Raw genomic sequence first — 20740 nt, forward strand, 5'->3', positions numbered from 1 at the left:
TCTCCACCTCAAATTGTGGCTCTGAGCAGGGAGGGCATGACCAAGCAGCCCCTGGCACCCGGCGGTGGCAGATGTCAACCCGAAAACCTCTTCTCCCCTTCCTTTTCTTTTTTCATCTTTTTTGTTCAACTCTAGACCCAAGAGTCTTGTGTAGATGTTTATCCAGGCTTGAGCCTTCTCTTCCCTAGACCACACCCTTCCAAGAGATGAGGCACCAGAAACAAACAGAGGCCTGGTCTATATGTTCTGGACGTGCTGCAGATCCTTGTCCTGGGCCATCTGAGTCCTAGAGACGGACGCAGAGAACTGAGTCCAAAATAACAAGGAGAAGCTGAGCATTATGGCGTCCAACCCTTAGTCCCAGGTGGTTAGGAGACAGAAGCGGGTGAATCACTAGAGCCTAAGAGTTTGGAAGCAGCCCAGGCAGCCTTTTAATTCCCAAATCCAGTTCCAGGGGATTCAGTACCCTCTTCTGACCTCTGTGAACACCAAGCATGCAGGTGTTGCACATAAATACATACAGACAAAACACTCATATTTGAAAAATAATTGAAAATCAAAAACCTAATTAGCTAATTAAAGCACCTGGCTGGTGGTGGTGCACATCTATAATCCCAGCATTTGTGAAGCAGAGGCAGAGGATTTGAGAGTTCCAGGACAGCTTGGCCTTCACAATGAGACCCAGATTCAAGACAAAAGCAAAACAAACAAACCCGACACCACAAATAAATACTAATTAAAAATTAATAGTCATAAAATTATTAAGTTAAAATTGTGTGGTACAGCTGGGCGATGGTGGCGCACGCCTTTAATCCCAGCACTCGGGAGGCAGAGGCAGGCGAATCCCTGTGAGTTCGAGGCTAGCCTGGTCTACAAGAGCTAGTTCCAGGACAGGCACCAAAAACTACAGAGAAACCCTGTCTCGAAAAATCAAAAAAAAAAAATTGTGTGGTACCATAGTTCAATAGTAGAGCACCTATGCCAGTTCCTAGACTCAATTCCAAACACCACAAAAGATAAAGAAGCCGGGCATTGGTGATGCACACCCTTATTTCCAGCACTTGGGCTGCAGAGACCGACAGATCTGTTTGAGGCCAATCTGGTCTACAAAGTGAGTTTCAGAACAACCAGCACTGTTTTACAGAGAAATGCCGTCTCCGAAAAAAAAAAAGGTATATACATAAATATAGAGAAAGAGAGAGAAAGAGAGAGAGAGAGAGAGAGAGAGAGAGAGAGAGAGAGAGAGAGAGAAGGGGAGGAGGAGGAGGAAAACCCCACAAAATCAATCTTGTTGACTTAAAAGCAAATGTGAGCTGGGTGTGGTGGCCCACACCTTTAATCCCAGCACAGGGACAGGCAGATCTTGGTAAATTCAAGGCCAGTCTGATCTATTTAGTGAGTTCCAGGGTTACTTAATGAGCTCTCAAAAAAGGTGAACGTGGTTAATCCCAGCAGTCCAGGCAGAGGCAGGTGGCTCCAGACCAGCTAGAACTATGTAGTGAGATTCTGTTTTATAAAAACGAAAAAGCAAATGTGGACAGGGAGGGGACTTACCATATAGGAGATTTCATACACCTGTGGTTATAGATCACTTCATTATCAGGTATCTCCTCATTCCATCTTTTAAAAAATATCATTTTATTATGTGTGTGTATGCTGTGTTTTTGCAGAGGTCAGAAAAAGGTGTCAGGTCCCCAGGACCTTGTGTGTAACAGAGGGGTGACAAACTCACTTTGTAGTGGAAGATGAGCTTGAACTTGTTACCAACTTAGTGCCTCCTGGGTACTAAGACTATGGGCATGGACCACCATTCCCAGTTTACACAGTGCTTCGGCTCTAAACTCCAGGCTTTGTGTATGCTAGGCAAGCAATCTACAGGCTGAGCCATATCCCCAACCTACTTCCTCATTTGTCTGGACACCTTTCCTCTTGTGGTGGCAAATGACCCACCATGCCTCCAAGTTCACAGATTACCATAACTGCCCAGGAGTTTGTCCTTCGACAGTACTATGCTGCAGCCTCAGTACCTAAGATGGAATGTTGGATGTATGTTCAACAAAAGTCTAATTGACTAACTGGCTTGGAGTGACTTCTGGGCTTGTCTTCAACCCTGTAAATATGACTCACTTTACTTGGGCCACATGATGGGATCAGTGGCCCTACCAACCATGATGGGCTGAAGTGGCTTCAATTATCAGGAGGGGAGGGTTGTACATAGAAACAATGCTCAGGATGCAGAGCTTGTTCTACTGTACAGTGAAAGCATGGGACCAGATGTGCTGAACTCTTGAAGCTGTGGTCGTAGGATGACTCCCATTAGTAGAGGATGAGGATGGGCTTGTCTCCAGGATGCTGGGCTTCTTGCAGTTCTATCAGATGGAGGACAGCATGGGTGGCCAAACAGATCAAAACCTTGGAATTCTTTCTAGACCAGAACAGTGAACAATTCTAGGCATGAAATCCTTCCAACCTGTTCCTCTCCAGGACTGGCAGACCTTAGCAAGGGGCCAGGTCACCTCAGCAAGCCCTGAAGAGCTATTTGTGTGTGTGTGTGGGGTAGGGTCAGGCACCTGGTTCACTTTACTCATCGATTTCCAAGCTACTCTTTCCCTCACAACTGGAACTCCCCACTCTGCATTTGCTGGAACAGAAGCAGGTAAGCAACGGAACTTTCAGCAAGAGAATGGACTTACATGTTTTCCAAACATTTTATTAAGAATAAGGCATATGATAATCACCCCTAAAGCACAGGGCTCTATTTCTGTAGGTGAGTGAATACACTCTGAAAAGCATTGGATTAAAAAGCGCAGCCAACAGAGAATTTGGAGCAGGATACGTCTGCCCTGCGTGTCTCCCATTCAAGGCTGGCACATCACTGTGAAGGATGCTTAGGAGACCCTTGGCCCCCTAAATGAGAAGATGTTCCATACCATCTTTCCATCCACATCCAGAAAACTCTATCCTGCTGCTTGTAGAGGGATGAGCACCCCATTTTGGCCCAGAACTAGTCCCCAAAGAATAGGTTGCCTTGGCAAGGGCACAGGGACAAGGGGTACAGAGCCCCATATTGCATTGCTCACTCCTTCCCGGATGGCGTCTTGAGCATAGGACTCCAGTGTAGTTCTTCCTTCTGGGTCTGTTTATACTTCCGTTGTGCAGGAGCCCTCTTCTCTATGAGTGTCTGCATGAACCATCTCAGTCTCCCATTGTGGATATATACAGCAAAGAAATGAAACGGGTCTTTTCCTTCTCGGCCACCAGGTCATTCCTGGTATTTTCCCTTTGACCAGGTAGATTGCTATAGCCAAGTCCAGAAAGGGAATGGGTGGAAGGCAAGGCCTGTCCCAAACTGGGAAGGTAGACGGTGTCCTTGCCTGAAGATCACCGAAGGGGCCTTCCATTATTTCCAGAAGAGGAAGGGCTAAAGGGAATCCTGTAAACACTGGAATCCTGGATCTGCCTAGGCCTCCTTATCACACCCTCACTGCAGGAAGAGTTGCATTACTTCCTTCCCCCACCCCAAGACCTCAAATGGGAGTCAGATCTTTCATCTGGGAAATCATCAAGCACCCCGGGTGCAAGTATCGCGAGCATCGTTATCTCTGGCTTTTGGAAGAGGAACAGGATTTGGAAGGTGTTGGCAGGGTCACTTGAGGAAAGACAGGCAGGCAACTGTCGGATCCCTGGGGATGGGGTGTGATGGAGCCAGTTGAATATCCTGGGTGCCCAGAAGGGAAAAGGAAGAGGGCTATTGCTATAGTTTAAAGGGGAGCTAGTCAGGGTAGCTATGGCTTTTAGTGGATGGATGGATGGATGAGAAAGGGCTCTCTCTAGAAAAATCAACAAAGTCACCCTGTTAACCCCAAAAGTATGGTTGTAGGAGATGTAGGTCTGTGTAGGCGCCCAGAGAAAGAGGCCCTTCCCCTCCCACTGTCCTTTGGACACCTCCAAGGGAACAGAGTGAGTACCTCATACAGGCAGGTTCCAAGGGGGAGGATGGCAGGATAGGGCAGTGAGTCACACAAAATTGAGAGGATTAACAAGCGGTACAGGTATTGCCACTGGAGTGAAGGGTAGCGGTCAGGACCCTAGTGGGAACTCCAGGATTCTACTTCTATCATCTAACTCCCAGGAGCTAGACAGCTCAGTCTTGGTTATTACCCGGTGGCCTCAGCTGTCTTTCAGGGAAGGGAGAGCTGGGAGGGGTCTGTGTACAGGATCAGGTTGGAATGTGCTCACTGCCTTCTGCTTCCTGTAAAATTCCTGCTTCCTCTTCAAGTAGAGGGCATAAGCCAAGAGTTCATTTTCTTCTTGGTGGCCATCACTAGTTTGTCAACTACAGAAACTGACTCTGCTCACCTTAAGACCTTGGGTGACACATACAATGTGGTGCCTTGGTCAGGGCCAGGACATGCTAGGGGTCCAGTGACTGAGTGGGAGAGGCATCCTGGCTCAGCAGTCCCAGGAAAGACCTCACAGGCACTTAGGACTCAATGCAGGTCAGACCAAGAGTGATGGAGTGGGGCTCTGGTATGGGGCCTAGGGTGAGCTGGATTGAAGCTTCCTCCTGCCTTTGGTAGTGATGGGAACTGGGAAGACCGGGAAGGCGCCAGCATTCTGCTCTCCTTGCAACTCTCCACTAAGAGGGAGAGCATAGGACCACCCCACCTTTCCAGGGGTGGGCACTGCCGGGGAACTAGCCAGTTTCCACTTTCCTCCCCAGCAAAATCAAATTTATATGGATAGCTGCCACTTCCAAGAAGCCAGGCCCTCCTTCCTGTTTCTGGATGCAGTCAGTTGTTTGGGAAAATGGACAAGATTATAGGATTAGCACCTATAACAGGACTGGGAAGTCACCGAGGCGGTCTCAGGAACATAAGGGCGAAAGACCCTCCACCTTCGCCAAAATTTGAGCCCCAGCTTGATATCTCTTGTACCCCTGCATAGCAGACCTGGGAAGAACCACTCAGTTCCTCTTCCACGACCCGCTTCAAGTGTCTACGCTTACTGTTTTCTGTCAGTCAACTGCCACCAGGAACTCCGTGGCTCTGAGAGGACTTCTAAAATAGATCCTAAAGTGTTCCGTGCTCACCCTCAAGGACTTATCAGTGGGGTGGGGTGGGGAGTAGCTACTTCCCAGTACACGAGCTAGCTCCTAAACTTGCCTCTCCCGAGCAAAAGGCTGGGCAGGGCTGGGGGTGAGAAAGCAGGAAAGGGGAGTTTGCAGGCCTAGCGGTGCCAAGTGTCACCGTGTTCCTTCCTGTAGGCAGACACAGCCTTCTCCCGCCCTGCAAGGGATTGTCAATTTTCCAGGGACCGACAAGACCCCGCCCCTCCCCCTCCCAGGGCCTGGGTGGGACCCAGATTAGGGTTAATACCACCAATCCGCCACAAAAAAAAGGTGCGATCCTTTGGCGCTCCCTCTACAAAGGAACTCCCTCTCCGGAGGGGGCAGCTCTTCTCGGGGAAACACACAAGCGGGGGCAACTCTAGAGGGTGGCGGAGCCGGGGCGGTTCTGCCGGCTTGACTCTGCCCCATCCCTGATCCCGCCCAGCCGGGCCTGCCCTGGCCGTCGCCGTTGCCCGCCCTGCTCCTACTCAGGATCCCCTAGGGCGCTGGGCGTGGCCTCTGGGCTCTCAACGGGCCCCCGGTGCGGGCCGCTTTGGTCCGGGGACTCCTGGTGTGACACGGAGTGCGGGGCGTCTTGGTCCCGCGGCTCCTGGCGTGGGAGAGGGCGCGGGCCGCGGGGGCTAGGTCGTGGCGGCCTCCGCGGGTATAGAAAGAGAGCGGGGTCCGGCATGGGATCGGCGTCGTCCCAGGTTGCCCAGTCCCGGCTCGGCCCCTTGGCGGCCGCCTCGGGAGGACGGCGGGCCCGTTGTGCGCGTCGGCGGGGCCGGGTCTCGGCAGCAGCGGCGCCGGGGCGCGGGGCCTGCAGTCTCTGGCGCGCGGCGTGCAGCTGGCAGGAGAGGTAGGCGGCCGCTTCGGTGTGCTTCTGCAGCTCGGTGCCCAGCACGGTGGCGCGGTGGCTGCGGCGCCGCAGCTCCTCCAGAAAGCGGCGCTCCTCCGAGCGCAGGCTGCAGCGCAGCGCAGACACCAGCGCCTCCCGCTGCGCCACCTCCCGCCGCAGCTCGGCGTTGGCCGCCGCTCGCGCCTCCAGCTGCGACTCCAGTGCGCGGCACTTGTTCTCCAGTTCCCGGGACGCCTCTTCTGTAGAGGAGGGACAATAAGGGGGCGATAATGCCCCCGAGGGAGTGAAACGTAATTCAGACGGCTCAGCGCCTCCCCTCCCCCGTCCGCTCTTCCTCCTCAAACTTCAGCCACAGGGACTTTAGCCCTGACCTACCCTCCGCGTCAGATTCTTCGGCTTAAGCGCAAAACCCTTCCTGATTGTTCATTTGTAAGCAATCGTTAATTTGTAAGCAATCTGCTGGGCCCTGTGTTCTCAAGAAGCAGGCAGCGCAGTATAGTGAATAACCACAAATGTCAGGTTGCCAGTGTGACATGTGTCAGAAAGACAAATTCTAATTAGAATCCTCTAACTAGAATCCTCTTATTCTAAGGGGGGATGTGATGCCATCAGGAAAGGAGAGGCTTGAGCGCTAGGGTGAACAGCTCCTCCCCGCAAAGAAGGGTACTCTTGGAGGGGGCCCATCTTGGGTGTGCAAAAGCCCTGTGACAGGAAGACATGTTAAGAGCAGGGGCTGAGAAGCACAGGAGGTGGCGGTGGATGTCCTTTCCTTTACCAAACACATATCCCATTTTGTGAGTTCTTTTGCTGACGGGTCTAGTTTTTGCCATTGCCTTCACAAAAGGAGTTAACTATAGACACTCATCAGAATAATGCAAAGAGTTTTAACCCAAGCTGTTTCCCAGACCCTATCAAAGGCTGTTTAACTTGGAACCCCTGGAATTGGCCCTAGAAATGACACTGCTAAAATCTCCCTAGGTGACCATGCAGAGTCAGGGCTGAGATCCCATCTTCCTGGACCTTACTAACCATCTACGCCTGGGATTTGGCACACAGAGGCAAAAAGGGGATATATTCCCATTTATTTATGCATTTATTTATTTGAGACAGGGTTTCTCTGTAGCTTTTTTGTTTGTTTGTTTGATTTTCGAGACAGGGTTTCTCCATAGCTTTCCAGCCTGTCCTGGAACTTGGTCTGTAGACCAGGCTGGCCTCGAACTCACAGAGATCTGCATGCCTCTGCCTCCTGAATTTTGGGATTAAAAGCATGCCCCCACCACCACCCAGTGGGGATATGTTCCTTACAGTGCAGTGGCTTGAGCTCTGATGACCCCAAAAGCCCTTTCAGTGGAAAGTTAGTAGTGGTTATAGAACACCTTGTCTAGTATCAGGGACGAGTAAGTGTCCTGTCTCTCCAAGCACAGAGGACAGAGGCACCAAGAAGTGTCCATGAGTGCCATAGGAAGATGTGGACAGTCAGCTCAAATCTAAGTCCCCATGTGTCCTAGCTGATCTTCAGCTGCACACAGCGATCTACAGGACTTTAATGGTTTGGCTTAAAGTTTCCAGCCTTCTTTGCTCTTGTGAGTGAGTTTTTGATGTGTAAGAACTGTGACACACCAGTACGGCAGGGAGCCAACTCTTCTGCTTCTCCTTTCCTTTCTTCATCCCCACTCCCACCCCAACAATGGTCTCATGGTGTAGCACTGGCTGTCCTGGAACTCACTCTGTAGACCAGGCTGGCCTTGAACTCACAGAGATCTGCCTGCCTCTGCCTCCTGAGTGCTGGGATTAAAGGCATGTGCCACCACCACCCGTTCTTTTATTTTTTCCTCTGTTAACTCTTTTTTTCATTTATTAGTTTTTATTTTATGTGCATTGGTGTTTTGCCTCCCTGTGTGTCTGTGTGAGGGTGTTGGGTCCCCTGGAACTGGAGTCACAGATAGTTGTGAACCACCATGTGGGTGTTGGGAATTGAACCCAGGTCCTCTGGAAAAGCAATCAGCACTCTTAACCACTGAGCCATCTTTCCAGGCCCTTTTCTAAATTTTTTTTTCAACACAGGGTTTCTCTGTGTAGTTTTGGAGCCTGTCCTGGCACTAGCTCCTGTAGACCAGGCTGGCCTCAAACTCACAGAGATCCGCCTGCCTCTGCCTCTCGAGTGCTGGGATTAAAGGCTGTGCCACCACAGCCCAGCCCTTTTCTCAGTTCTTAAGAATTCTTCAGGCACTGGCTTAGTGGTTCATGGTTGTAGTATCAGCACTTGGGAGGTTAAGACTGGAGGATGGCCACCAACTTGAGGCTAACCTGGTCTACATAGTGAGTTCTAAGTCGTTTGGGACTACAGAAAGAGGCAGTATCCCAACAAAGAGCAGTCTCCCTGGAGTCACTGTGTAGTCTAGACTGGCCTTGGGTCTGATGTACCATGGTGAAGAAACTTGCTGAAGACTCAGACACCCCTGCCTGTCCAGTGGTACCACCAGAATCCTCTGGACCTGCCAGACACAGGGGGGTCACTGGACCAGCTGGCCGCAGGCCACCCAGCTGCTTTCATCCTTTCTACATTAGGCTTTGACCTGGTCTTGTCACTCAGTACTAGGGCTTCTGGTTTGGTACCCCTTGTTTTTCGTTTCTTTGTTTTGGGACAGACTCTCTTACGTAGCCCCAAAAGTACTGAAACTTGTTATGTAGACCAGGCTAGCCTAGAAATTACAGATCTCTCTGCCTGCCTTTGCTTCCCAAGTGCTGGGATTAAAGACGTGTGCCACAATGCTCTGCCCAAATGAGGCTTTTTAAAAAACCAAACTTTAATTTTAAATTTTTTTATGGTGGCATTCATTTCATGTGTGTGTACATGTGCTTGTGTGTGTATCCCACTGTTGTGGGTGGCAGAGGTCTGTGTTGGGCTTCTTCCCTTTTTGCTCTTGGAGGTAGAGACAGACGTTGAGGAGTTCAAGGCCAACCTTGACTACATAGAGAATTAGAGGCCAGCTTCTGCTACATGAGGACTTAATCTCAAAAAATCAAAATCTGGTCCAGCAAGATGGCTCAGCAGCAAAGGTGCTTTCTGTCAAACCTGATGACCTGAGTTTGATCCCTGGAACCCACATGGTAGAAGTAGAGAACTAACTGACTCCCCCAAAGTTTTCAGACTTCCACATGTGTGTGTCCCATTCCCATAATATATAAAACACTTAAAAGACAATTGGTAATCTGGGCTTCATGCACCTCCTTCCCACCAGAGCTCAGAGCTGTTTCTCTTACCTTGCTGGTGAGACTGGACCTCTCTCATCTCCAGGTCATGGGTCAGTTCTGGGGGAGAGAGAATAGAGGGGTTTGTGTGTGCACGAGTCGGTGTGCATGTCAGGAAGTCACAACCCGGTTAGTGGAAGGGCAGACCCGCAGGCACTGTCTCCACTCCCGCGACAGCTGCTTCACATCCCAGCAAGGGCAAGAGTCATGCTGAAGGCACGGCCTGGGCCTGGGGATTCCAAGCCCAGAGTTGTTTCTAGCAAAAGCTTTGTGCCTAAGCTTGGGTACAGAGACTACCTCTGTGGGCAGAAGAGCCTGGCTTGTTTAGGGGAGGAGGGGTGTTTGCCTTCTCCTAAGGGGTGATATGGTTGTGGAGGACTCTTGTGACCTATGCAAGCTTAGTTGCATTGATGAATGCTGTAGTGCCCAGAGATACTTGGGGAGCAACGGAAATGGACAGAAGCAATTTGCCAAGCTGAACACATGTAACACTTATTTCATAGCCAGTATTGTGCCTGTATTACTTTCGGGAGATCCCGACTGTTTCCTAAATCCCGTTTGACCACTATGGAAGAAGGGTTTAAGGAGGACAGCGCCACCTAGTGGTGAAAAAATGTAGCAGGCGTTGGTTTGGTGTTAGAAGGGGAGGGACTCCTCAGGGGCATCCAATCTAGGGAATGCCATCACCAAGGTCACTGGCGTGGGACGAAGTTCTTCCTGGGTGCTGGTGGCCCAGCTACCTCCTTATCTCTGCTTATTTCAAGTCATTTTTGGTGCCCTCAATGCCCCCCACATCTCTCAGGGCATCTGTTATTTCAGCCCCACCTCCTGCCCCCCCCCCCCCCCCCGGGTCTCCTAGAGTTCAAACCAGGGAGGGACCAGCCAGGAGTGTACAACTCGATGACACAGAAAATGCTTAGCACTCCTGGTTCTGGGTGCTAATTCTCACAGCACTGGAGGTAGTGTGCTGGGCTGGGCAAAGGGCAGAAGGAAGCCGGGAGCACGTGCATATACCTTCAGGGATGAAGTTTAGAGTCCAAAGAAAGAAAGTGGCACATCTCTGGGACGGCTGCCCATCATTTCCCAGATAGGCAGGCCTGTGGCCTTAGTTTGCTCCCCTTCTCCCTTCAAAACGCTCTTAGCGACCAGGGGCTTTGCTAGAAGTACCCTCTCTGGGGAAACCACTTGTTGCTGGGAGACACGGAGAGTTCTGAGTACCTTAGCTATGACCGGAGCCTGAACCTCTTCCCTGGGGCCACTCTTCCCTGGAGGCCCTTTGAGGCCTCCATCCCTAGGACTCTTTGGGACCAACTCCTCCCTTCCTCCAAGGCCTATGAAATGGCCTAAGGGACCTTGGCTCTGCCACTAACTTCTCAACGGCTGATTTCTTTCAACTATTAACCACAGGGCTGAGATATGAGGAGACAGAATCCCAGCTGGGCCCCACACCCCCATCTTCCTCTTTGTGTGTGTGTGTGTGTGTGTGTGTGTGTGTGTGTTTTAGATAGGGTCTCACTATGTGTTCCTGGCTGTTCTGGAACTCGCTCTGTAGACCATTCTTGCCCTGAACTCACAGAGATCTCTCTGGCTCTGCCTTCTGTGTGCTGAGGTTAAAAGTGTGTGCCACCACGCCAGGCTTCCTTCATTTTTCTCTACCCATCTTCTGATGAGAATCCTTGCAGGTTATATAAACATTATATGAAATCAGCATATGGTAGGGTCCTAGACCAGTAAGGATACTTCTCTGAGCCTTAGTTTTCTCATTTGGAAAATGGGGACAAAACAGCACCTCTCTTACAAGGGTCTGGTGACAGGATGCAAGGGAAAAAAAATAGAGGATTTAGCTAGCTTAGGGCTAGGTCAGCACTTAAGGCTCAGGGCACTTGTCATTAGCCAGGCTATCCCATCAGCCCAGAACTTACTTCTACTTCCAAGCCCCATGTTCTTCATTTTCATCTGGCTTTCCAGGCAGCCTGCCCTCTTGAGTCCCCTTCAGGCTCCTCCCTCTATTTTCTCGGCACTTCCCACTGGAAGGAGGCCTGAACTGGTCATCTCAGTCCCCAGAGTGGCAGTTCCAGACAAGACCAGAGTTATTTTTATCTCCTTAATCAATAACCAGGAGGCTCCAAGCCCAGGCTCACCTGAGAGCCAGAGAGGGCTAGAGGGCCCTCGAATCCTGCCCGTCATGTTGTCATGGGAACTATCCTGTGTCCAGAACGGAAAGACTCAGGTCTTCAGAATTAGGGAAAAACAAGAAGAAATGAGAGGATCTGTGGTAAGATTTTTGAGTCTCCTGTTTTCCTCTGATACTGTCCTTGTGATAAAAAAGTAGCCTCCGGGGACCATCCAGTCACTGGGGAGATAGATGGCCAGGAGCCTAGCTTGGAATGGAGCAACTGGATCTGTGTGTGCCAAGAGGCTGCGTCTAGATTGCTCACGTTCTGTTAATACAGGAAGCTGAGTGGTTCACTTGAGCCTTCTAGCCTCAGTTTTTCTCTCTGGGCAACAGAGAGGTAGAGAACGTTCAGAAAACCGCATAGCTGCTTGTTTTAATCCTGGCTGTGACACTAAAAACATATGTTGTATGACTTTCTCTCTTTCTGGATCTTGGTTTATCACTTTCACAATAAAGAAATTGCATCAGGGAGGCAGAGGCAGGTGGATTTCTGTGAGTTTGAGGCCAGCCTGGTCTACATATTGAGTTCCAAGACAGCCAGGGCTACACAGTGAGGAGGAGGAGGAGGAGGAGGAGGAAGAGGAGGAGGAAGAGGAAGAGGAGGAGGAGGAGAAGGGAATGAATAAATAGATTAGCAGGAAATTGGGTTCTCCCAATGAGACATCCCTCGAGCATAACAGCCTGCACTGGAGCTAAGTGTGGTGGCTTATATTTATAATCCCAGCACTTCTGAGACAGAAAAATTAGAAGTTCAAGACCATCCTAGGCTACTTAAGGAGTTCAAGGTCAGCCTGGGCTATGAGACTTTGTATCAACAAACACACATAAAGCCTACACTTGGGGATACATGAGCACTTGGGTCACAGTCCTCTGAATAGCCTGGGCAATTGAGGCTGAAGACTCAAGCACAGAAGCCAGTTCAGAAATTTCCATCTATTCTTTTCCTGCCTCTTCTCTGCTTGCAAATGTGATCAACTGTCAGACCCCTTTCCTTCAAGCTGTTTCTCACTAGCTCTTCGCCTCTTCCGGAGCCTCCCACCAGCACCACCACACATATCTACCTCCCTCCGCCAAAGCTCACCGCCTCTGCTGCGAGGCCAGCAGTGCTCCAAACCCTCCACTGGTTCCCGTTCTCTACTGCCCAAGGGGACAAGACAAATTCATAGCTCTCCCTGCAATTGTCAGGGTCTCCAGGATCTGCTTCTGGCTGGATTTCTCAGTCCCTTCTTTCTTTCTTCTTGTTCTTACTTCTCAGTCTCTTCTTCCCTCCTTCCTTCCTTTCTTCCTTTCCTCTCTGTTTTTTTTTTTTGTTTTTTTTTTGTTTTTTTTTTTGTTTTTTTTGAGACAGGGTTTCTCTGTGTAGCTCTCACTGTCCTGGAACTCACTCTGTAGACCAGGCTGACCTTGAACTCAGAGATCCACCTGCTTCTGCCTTTCAACTCTGGTGCTGTGCGCCACAAGAGTATGGCTTCTTATGGTCTTTTTTAAGCACAGCTTTATCCGACTTCCTGGCCTTTGCCATGCTGGCCCATTTATATGAATGGTTTCTTCACTTCCTTCACCTGTGACCTGTCGGTATGTCTGCACTGTGTACGACTACTCAGCCTCCAGGGAGATGATACGCTCCCTCTTAGGATGGAGGCGCTCACCCTCTACCATCTTGCTCAGACTAGACTGTCATCCTGAACTCTTCTTGGCCCTCTTACTTCCTGATGTGTGTTTATTTTCACATGTGTGACGCTGGGTATTGAACTCAGGCCTTGTGCACATGGTGGGTAAGTGCCCCAACGCTGAGCCACACTCCAAGCCCTCTGCTCTGTCTCACCAGTCTTGACTGGTACATGTGTTTCCCACCTGACCTCCTGAAGGATAACAGGTGCTCAAAGGATAGGAATCCCCTGGAACTGGTTCCTGGAAGCCTGACCCACTACCTCAGCAGGGTCCTCGGCCTTAAAATGTTTAGGTGTGGGGAAGGGAGGACAGGCTCTCATGTAGCCCAGGCTGGCCTAGAACTTACTATACATCTGAGTTCTAACTTTACTTCCCCCATTCCATGATATGGTGTGGGAGAATTGTCTGTATTCTGTCAATCATATTTTAAATAAATGCTGATTGGCCAGGCAGAAAGTATAGGCGGGAAAACCAGACAGGAAGTAGAGGTGGAGCAAAAAGAATGGGAGTATTCTGGGAAGCAGGAAGCTTCCTCCGCCATTCCTGCCCGACCACCGAAGAAGCAACATGTGAGCTGACAGCTGAGAAAGGTACTGAGCCGTGTGGCTAACGTAGATAAGGATAATGGGGTAACATAAGTTATAAGAGCTAATAAGTAGTCTGACCTAATGGGCCAATCAGTTTATAACCTAATGTAGACTCCGTGTGATTTTTTTGGGACTTGCTGGTTGTGGGGTACCGTGCGGGACAGAAACCCCAACAAGCCGGCCCTCCATGCTACAATGATACAGTCATGTCACATGCAGCTCATCTCTAGAACCCATTCCACCTCAAGTCTTGGTTCTCATCCAGAAAGAGGCAGCACAGAACGGGTGTTAGGCTCACAGGAACTCAAGGAGGGGCGTCCCACCAGAGAAACCGATGATGGTGACAGTGACCCCCTCCTCACTCCAGCCTCCTGGGGTGAGTGCTAGCCTTACCTGAGCAGCGCTTTTGCAGCCTCAGGATCTCCAGGTGCAGGTCTCGAAGCAGGGCCATCTGCTCCTTTTTCAGGAAGCTGATGTGGCGTTGCACGCTCTGGATCTGATGCTCCAGGGACACGGTATCCATGGCAGCCCAGGCCTGGGCCTCACCTGAATGAAAGACAAGGTGAAACCATGTCTTCAGAGGCCATTTGCCTTGCCCCACCTTCAGGTTCTGTCCTTCATGCTAGGTCCTCTTGACTCCAGGGAGAGGATTCCCCCACCCCCAGTTTCCTCAGCTTTCTGGAACACTAAGTGAGTATGCCCTCAGTGAGGTTGCTATTCCCATTCAACAGTCTAAGAAGCAGAGCCCAGGGATGCCCTGGCTTCATTTGCCTGCCTTTTCTTCTTCTCAAACAGGCAGATAAGTTGAGAAGTTGGCTAAGACAGGAAGATAACTCTGGGTCTAGCCTTCACTAATGTCTCACATGTGGCCACCTCTCTCTCTCTGAGGTCTTAGCTTTCCATAGGTAAAATAAAAGATCTGACAACTATGCTCAGAGCAGTATTATGCCTAATAGCCAGAACCTGCAAGCAACCTAGATGCCCCTCAACCGAAGAATGGATGAAGAAAATGTGGTATATTTACACAATGGAGTATTACTCAGCTGTAAAAAAACAATGGCATCATGGAATTTGCAGGCAAATGGGTGGAACTAGAAAAAAAATCATCCTGAGTGAGGTAACCCAGACCCAGAAAGACAAACACGGTGTGTTCTCACTCATAAGTGGATATTAGATGTAACCTAAAGGATAACCAGGCTATAATCCACAGCCCCAGAGGGGTTAGGTCACAAGGAGGGTTCAAAGAGGGACACATGGATTTCCCTTGGAAAGGGAAATAGAACTCCTGAGTGAACTGGGAGTGGGTGGGCATGGGAACTTGAGGGACTGTATTGGGCAGGTTGGGAGAGAGATGAGTGGGTAGAGTAATGAAAGAGATATCTTGATAGAGGGAGCCATTTCAGGGTTAGGAAGAAACCTGGTGCCAGGAAAACTCCCAGGAATCTGCAAGAATGACCCCAGCCAAGACTCCTAGCAATAGTGGAGAGGGTGCCTGAACTGGCCATTTCCTGTAATCAGAATGGTGACTACCCTAACTGTCAACAGAGAGCCTTCATCCAGCAACTGATGGAAACAAATGAAGAGACCCACAGCCAAGCACTGGGCTGAGCTCCTGGAAGGCCGTGGAAGAGAGGAAAGATTGTACGCGAGCCAGAGGGGTCAAGGTCACCACAAGGGAACCCACAGAAACAACCTGGGGTCATAGCAGCTCACAGATTCTAGACCAACAGTCAGGGAGCCTGCATGGGACCAACCTAGGCCCTCTACCTATGTGTGACAGCTGTGTAGCTTGGTCTATTTGTGAGACTCGGAGCAGTGGGATCAGGACCTGTCCCTAAAGCTTGAGCTCAACTTTGGGAATCTAGTCCCCATATTGATTTGCCTCACCCAACCACAGTACAAAAGGAGGCGCTTAGTCCTACCTCAACCTGATATGCCATGCTTTGTGGACACCCACAAAGCATGTTTCTGAACAGAAACAGAGGAGAAGTGGATGTGGGGGCAGTGGGGAGCTGGGGTTAGGGAAGGAACAGGAGGAGAGGATGGAGGGGAAACTGGTTGGAATGTAAAATAAATGAAAAAAAATTAGTAATAAAAGGGAACTGAAGAGATAAACCCTGAAATCTGTTCCAATTATGACTCCCACTTGCACCTCAGCCCTGGAGCTTCTTTGAATCACCGGGGAGAGAGAGTCCTGATAGGTAGCACAGGCTAGCCTCGAACTCTCCACACTCCCGTCTCTGACTTTGGAGTGCTTCGGTTACAGGTGTGCATGGTTGTGCCTGGCTCACGGGGGATGGGAGAGCTGAGGAGCTGCTTACTAACATGTCTCTCTGGGCTGAAAACAGGAGGCAGAGTCACTCTGGAGAGGAATGGGAGCTAAGATCAGAAGACCCACACTGTGGATCCCATGGCCAGGCGTGGAGCCCTCTCTTCCCAGTGACTCCTCCATGATGGCCAGATTCCTGGAAAAGCCAAGGAGGAAGCAAGTGCTCTGGGGTCCAGGACCTAGAACCCATGACTTTTCTGACAGCCACTCCCTAAGCTACTTAATTATTTTGGGTAATAGAGCTTACATTATGCTGCCCAGGCTAGCTGTGAACTCTTACGCCCCAATGGTCCTCCTGCCTCAGACTTCTGAGATTACAGGCATGGGGCATTATATGTGACCCTCCCCCAAAGTTCTGTGGAGTTTTCTATTTACTTATTTGTTTATTTATTTTTTAATACATTTTTATTGATATTTATTGAGCTCTACAATTTTCTCTGCTCTCCTCCCTGCCTCTCCCCTCTCCCCTTCAGCCCTCCCCCAAGGTCCCCATGCTCCCAATTTATTTAGGAGATCTTGTCTTCTTCTACTTCCCATGTAGATTAGATCTATGTAAGTCTCTCTTAGTGCCCACATTGTTGTCTAAGTTCTCTGGGATTGTGGTTTGTAGACTGACTTTCTTTGCTTTATGTTTAAAAACCACCTATGAGTGAGTACATGTGATAATTGTCTTTCTGTGTCTGGGTTACCTCACTCAAAATAATGTTTTCTAGCTCCATCCATTTTCCTGCAAAATTCAAGCTGTTGTTATTTTTTTCTGCTGTGTAGTACTCCATTGTGTAAATGTATCACATTTTCCTTATTCATTCTTTGGTTGAGAGGCATTTAGGTTGTTTCCAGGTTCTGGCTATGACAAACAAAGCTGCTATGAACATAGTTGAGCACATGTCCTTGTGGCTCCATCTGAGAACCTCACTTCCATAGATTCCTGTCTGGACCTTCTTCCCTAGCACCCCTGACCCCACTAACTCAACCCAGGAGATTATTTCTGCATGGGGTGCCCCTTTGGCCTATGAAGAGCACTGGATGCTTACTGAACATCTGGATGTTCAGGAAATGACACAAGCTATCCCACTTAGGCCAAGCATTCCCCAGCCAGCACTGTAGACTATTCCAAACTTTCTGACACTGAAGTGACCCAGGTCCCATGCTCAGAGGCAGGGGCACACCTAGCTCTCCAGCCAACCCTTTGTTTGCTTGTTTTTGAGACAGGCTCCCCATAGAGCCTTTGGTTTTTGAGATGGGGTCTTGTTATGTTACATTTTTTAAATCTTACAGAAGGGTACTGAGAAATTATGTGAAATGATTCACACTGTTGAAATTGACAATAAAAATCTGTTAAAAATCTACGACAAGCTAGCAGATAGAACATCCCTCCTGGAAGACAATCTACATGCCATCCAAATAATCTCTAAGGATGAGAATATATCATTAATGGAAAAACTTAAAGACTTGGAATCATATGTACATGAGGAGAACCACATATTAACTGATTTGAGGAAATTAGAAATATTTACAGGTCAAGAAACTCAGACTCGCCTGGCAGTGATGGCGCATGCCTTTAATCCCAGCACTCGGGAGGCAGAGGCAGGCAGATCTCTGTGAGTTCGAGGCCAGCCTGGTCTACAAGAGCTAGTTCCAGGACAGACTCCAAAGCTACAGAGAAACCCTGTCTCAGAAAACAAAAAACAAAAACAAATAAACAAACAAACAAAAAACAGACTCTACAAAAGACAGTGATACATAGATTTGAAACCATTGAAGAACTTGTCAGAACCGATAAGCAAAGAGATGAGGTACAGACAAAAGACAACAGTAAAGTCTTAGCATCACCAGTACCTCTCAGAGTCAGAGATGACTTACCAAGAGTTTTAGATACTTATTCTGTTACTATTTCTGAAAAGCCAGCAAATAGTAGATATCAAATAGGATATACAGAATGGGAGCCTATACGTATGAAAGATCTAAAATATATTAAGGAAGCAATTGTTTCCTATGGCATGCACTCATCTTTTGTGAAGAAAATGTTTAAAAAACTGTGATCAGTTTGTAATATAATTATCCCACCTGGATAGATTTGGTTAAAGGTGCTTAATTGCCTGGTCCACAATTACAATGGAGTACCTGGTTCAGAGAAGAGACTAAGATTATTGAAAAACGGAGTAAAGCTAGAGTTAGGGAAATCTCCCTAGATCAAATTCTTGGAGAAGGAGACTATGCTACTATAGAAAGGCAAGCCGTATATGATGACCACACCCTAGATTTATGCTGCACAGCAACTTTGAATGCTTGGGACAGAATTGGAGAAATAGGAAAGAAAATTGAGTCATTTACTAAAGTTATACAAGGCCCAAAGGAAGCCTTTGCAGATTTTTTACAAAGATTGACTTCAGCAGTAAATAGAAGGATACCAAATTCAGAAGCTAGACAAATAATAATTGAATCTCTGGCTTTTGAAAATGCCAATTTTCTATGCAAAAGGATAATTAGGCTGTTAAAGGCAAGGTCAGCACCTATGGAGGACTGGATTTGAGATACAATAAATATTGAATCTCATGACCATGATGATGCATGGATAGGAGAAGTGATTTTCAGAGATTTGAGGAATAATCGAAATGTCAAAAGTTATAATTGTGGAGAACAAGGTCACCTTAAAAGGGATTGTAGAAGGGGATTTCTAGAAACAATGTTTTTTTTTCCTAAGAATAATCCATCCAGAATGCTACTCCCTTCAGAATTATGTGGAGGGTATGGCAAAGACAGACATTGGACTAATGAATGTAGGTCAATGAGGAACAGTCTGGTAATCCTTTCCTGTTGGGAAACTCCATGAGGGGCCTGTCACAGGCCCCTATACCAAATTTGGTTCAGTTATTTCCTGCCATCATAGAGGAAACTCCTTCCCAGAGCAATTAAAGAACCTAACACCTATTGTAGAAGAGAGAACAAAAAATTCTGGAGAAACCATAAAGTGAGTATTTTGGTAAACTTTTTTTTTTGAGATAGGGTTTCTCAGTAGCTATGGAGCCAGTCCTGGAACTCGCTCTGTAGACTAGTAGAACTAGCCTCAAACTCACAGAGATCCACCTGACTCTGGCTCCCAAGTGCTGGGATTAAAGGCGTGTGACACTACCTCCTGGCAGGCAAACTTCTATAAACAAACAAAGACCAAAATTAAAAATACATAAATGTTCAGTTTTTAGGGATTGAAACTTTATCTCAGGTAAAGCAGAGTGTGGAGTGGGTCAAATATATAGGACCAGAAGGATAGAGAGGAATATTAAAAGCGTATGTGGCTGACATAGCAACAAATTTATGGGGGTGTGATTTGTTATGACAACGTAATACTCAGATTAACATTCCCCCAATCTTAGAAACAAACCATAAATTAACATGTTTCTGGGAAACATATTAGATGGTTTTATAAAGAACAGTCACCAACCATTCAGGTTGTACAAGAACAGGACACAATAGCTGCTGATATTTCAAAGACACCAACAGACCTACCTTTAAAATGGTTGAGAGATGCACGGCGGTGGTGGCACATGCTTTTAATTCCAGCACTTGGGAGGCAGAGGTGGGCAGATCTCTGTGAGTTGGAGGCCAACCTAGTCTACAGGAGCTAGTTCCAGGACAGGCTCCAAAGCTACAGAGAAACCCTCTCTTGAAAAAAACAAAACAAATAAACAAAAAACAAACAACAACAACAAAAATGGTTGACAGATAACCTATATGGCTTAAGCAATGACCTTTAACAAAAGAGAAACTGCAGGCTTTAGAACAGCTGGTACAGGAGCAACTAGATGCTCAGCATATATTTTTTTAAATATTTATTTATTATGTATACAATAATCAGTCTGCGTCTATGCCTGAAGGCCAGAAGAGGGCACTAGACCTCATTACAGATGGTTGTAAGCCATCATGTGGTTGCTGGGAATTGAACTCAGGACCTTTGGAAGAGCAGGCAATGCTCTTAACTTCTGAGCCATCTCTCCAGTCCCCTGATGCTCAGCATATTTAAGAATCAACCAGCCCTTGGTAATCTCCTGTATTTGACTTCACAGTGTCTACTTATAATAATCCTTAGCCTGCTAAAAGATATCAATGGAAGGTTCTCCCACAGTGAATGTTAAATAGCCCCACCCTGTGCCAATATTTTGTAAACCAGTCATTGGAAATAACACATAAGCAATTTCCTTAATCTATAGTTTACCATTACATGGATGACATTTTGCTGATTCAAATGTAGATACTTTAGAAAAATGTTTGAAGGAAAAAAATGCCTTGTTGGGGATTACAAATTGCACCTGAAAAAATACAAATAGGAGATTCTATTAATTATTTAGGCTATAAAATAGGTTTCCAAAAAATTAGACCTCAAAGGTTGCAAATTAGGAGAGATCGATTGCAGACTCTTAATGACTTCCAAAGATTGCTAGGAGACATTTCCCATCGCTGGCACACTATTGGGATAGGTCCTGATGACCTGATTAATTTAAATAAAACCTTAGATGGTGACAAGGACTTAAATAGTCTCAGGGAATTATTGGCTGGAGTTGAGGAAAAAAATGACTTTGATTGAAGAGAAATTACAGAAGGATCATATGGATCCAAATCTTAACTGCATTAGGGTCATATTACCCTCCAAACAATTCCCTACAGGAATTTTAATGCAGAGGAAAGACATTATCTTAGAATGGATTTTTTTTTAACCAAGTATACTGAATAAAAAATTAAAAATTTACATGGAAAAGGT

The 20740-nt window shown here is 47.8% G+C and overlaps 1 protein-coding gene across 2 annotated transcripts in view; it reads right to left on the reverse strand.

Moving 5' to 3' along the window:
* Positions 1 to 2689: 2689 nt before the first annotated feature.
* Positions 2690 to 20740, reverse strand: part of Ccdc92b (coiled-coil domain containing 92B) — a 34450-nt gene continuing 16399 nt past the window's right edge. For both annotated transcript variants that reach the window (XM_087910334.1, XM_085695276.2), the window contains exons 2-4: positions 14049 to 14201; positions 9234 to 9281; positions 2690 to 6208 (exon numbers count right to left, since the gene is read on the reverse strand). In XM_087910334.1, coding sequence (XP_087766460.1) covers positions 5595 to 6208; positions 9234 to 9281; positions 14049 to 14178 — 792 coding nt within the window. In that variant the 5' untranslated portion in view covers positions 14179 to 14201 and the 3' untranslated portion in view covers positions 2690 to 5594. The remainder of the gene's footprint in view (positions 6209 to 9233; positions 9282 to 14048; positions 14202 to 20740) is intronic.

The sequence above is a fragment of the Myodes glareolus genome, chromosome 9 (assembly GCF_982192425.1).
Source record: "Myodes glareolus chromosome 9, mMyoGla1.1, whole genome shotgun sequence".
Lineage (NCBI taxonomy): Eukaryota > Metazoa > Chordata > Mammalia > Rodentia > Cricetidae > Myodes > Myodes glareolus.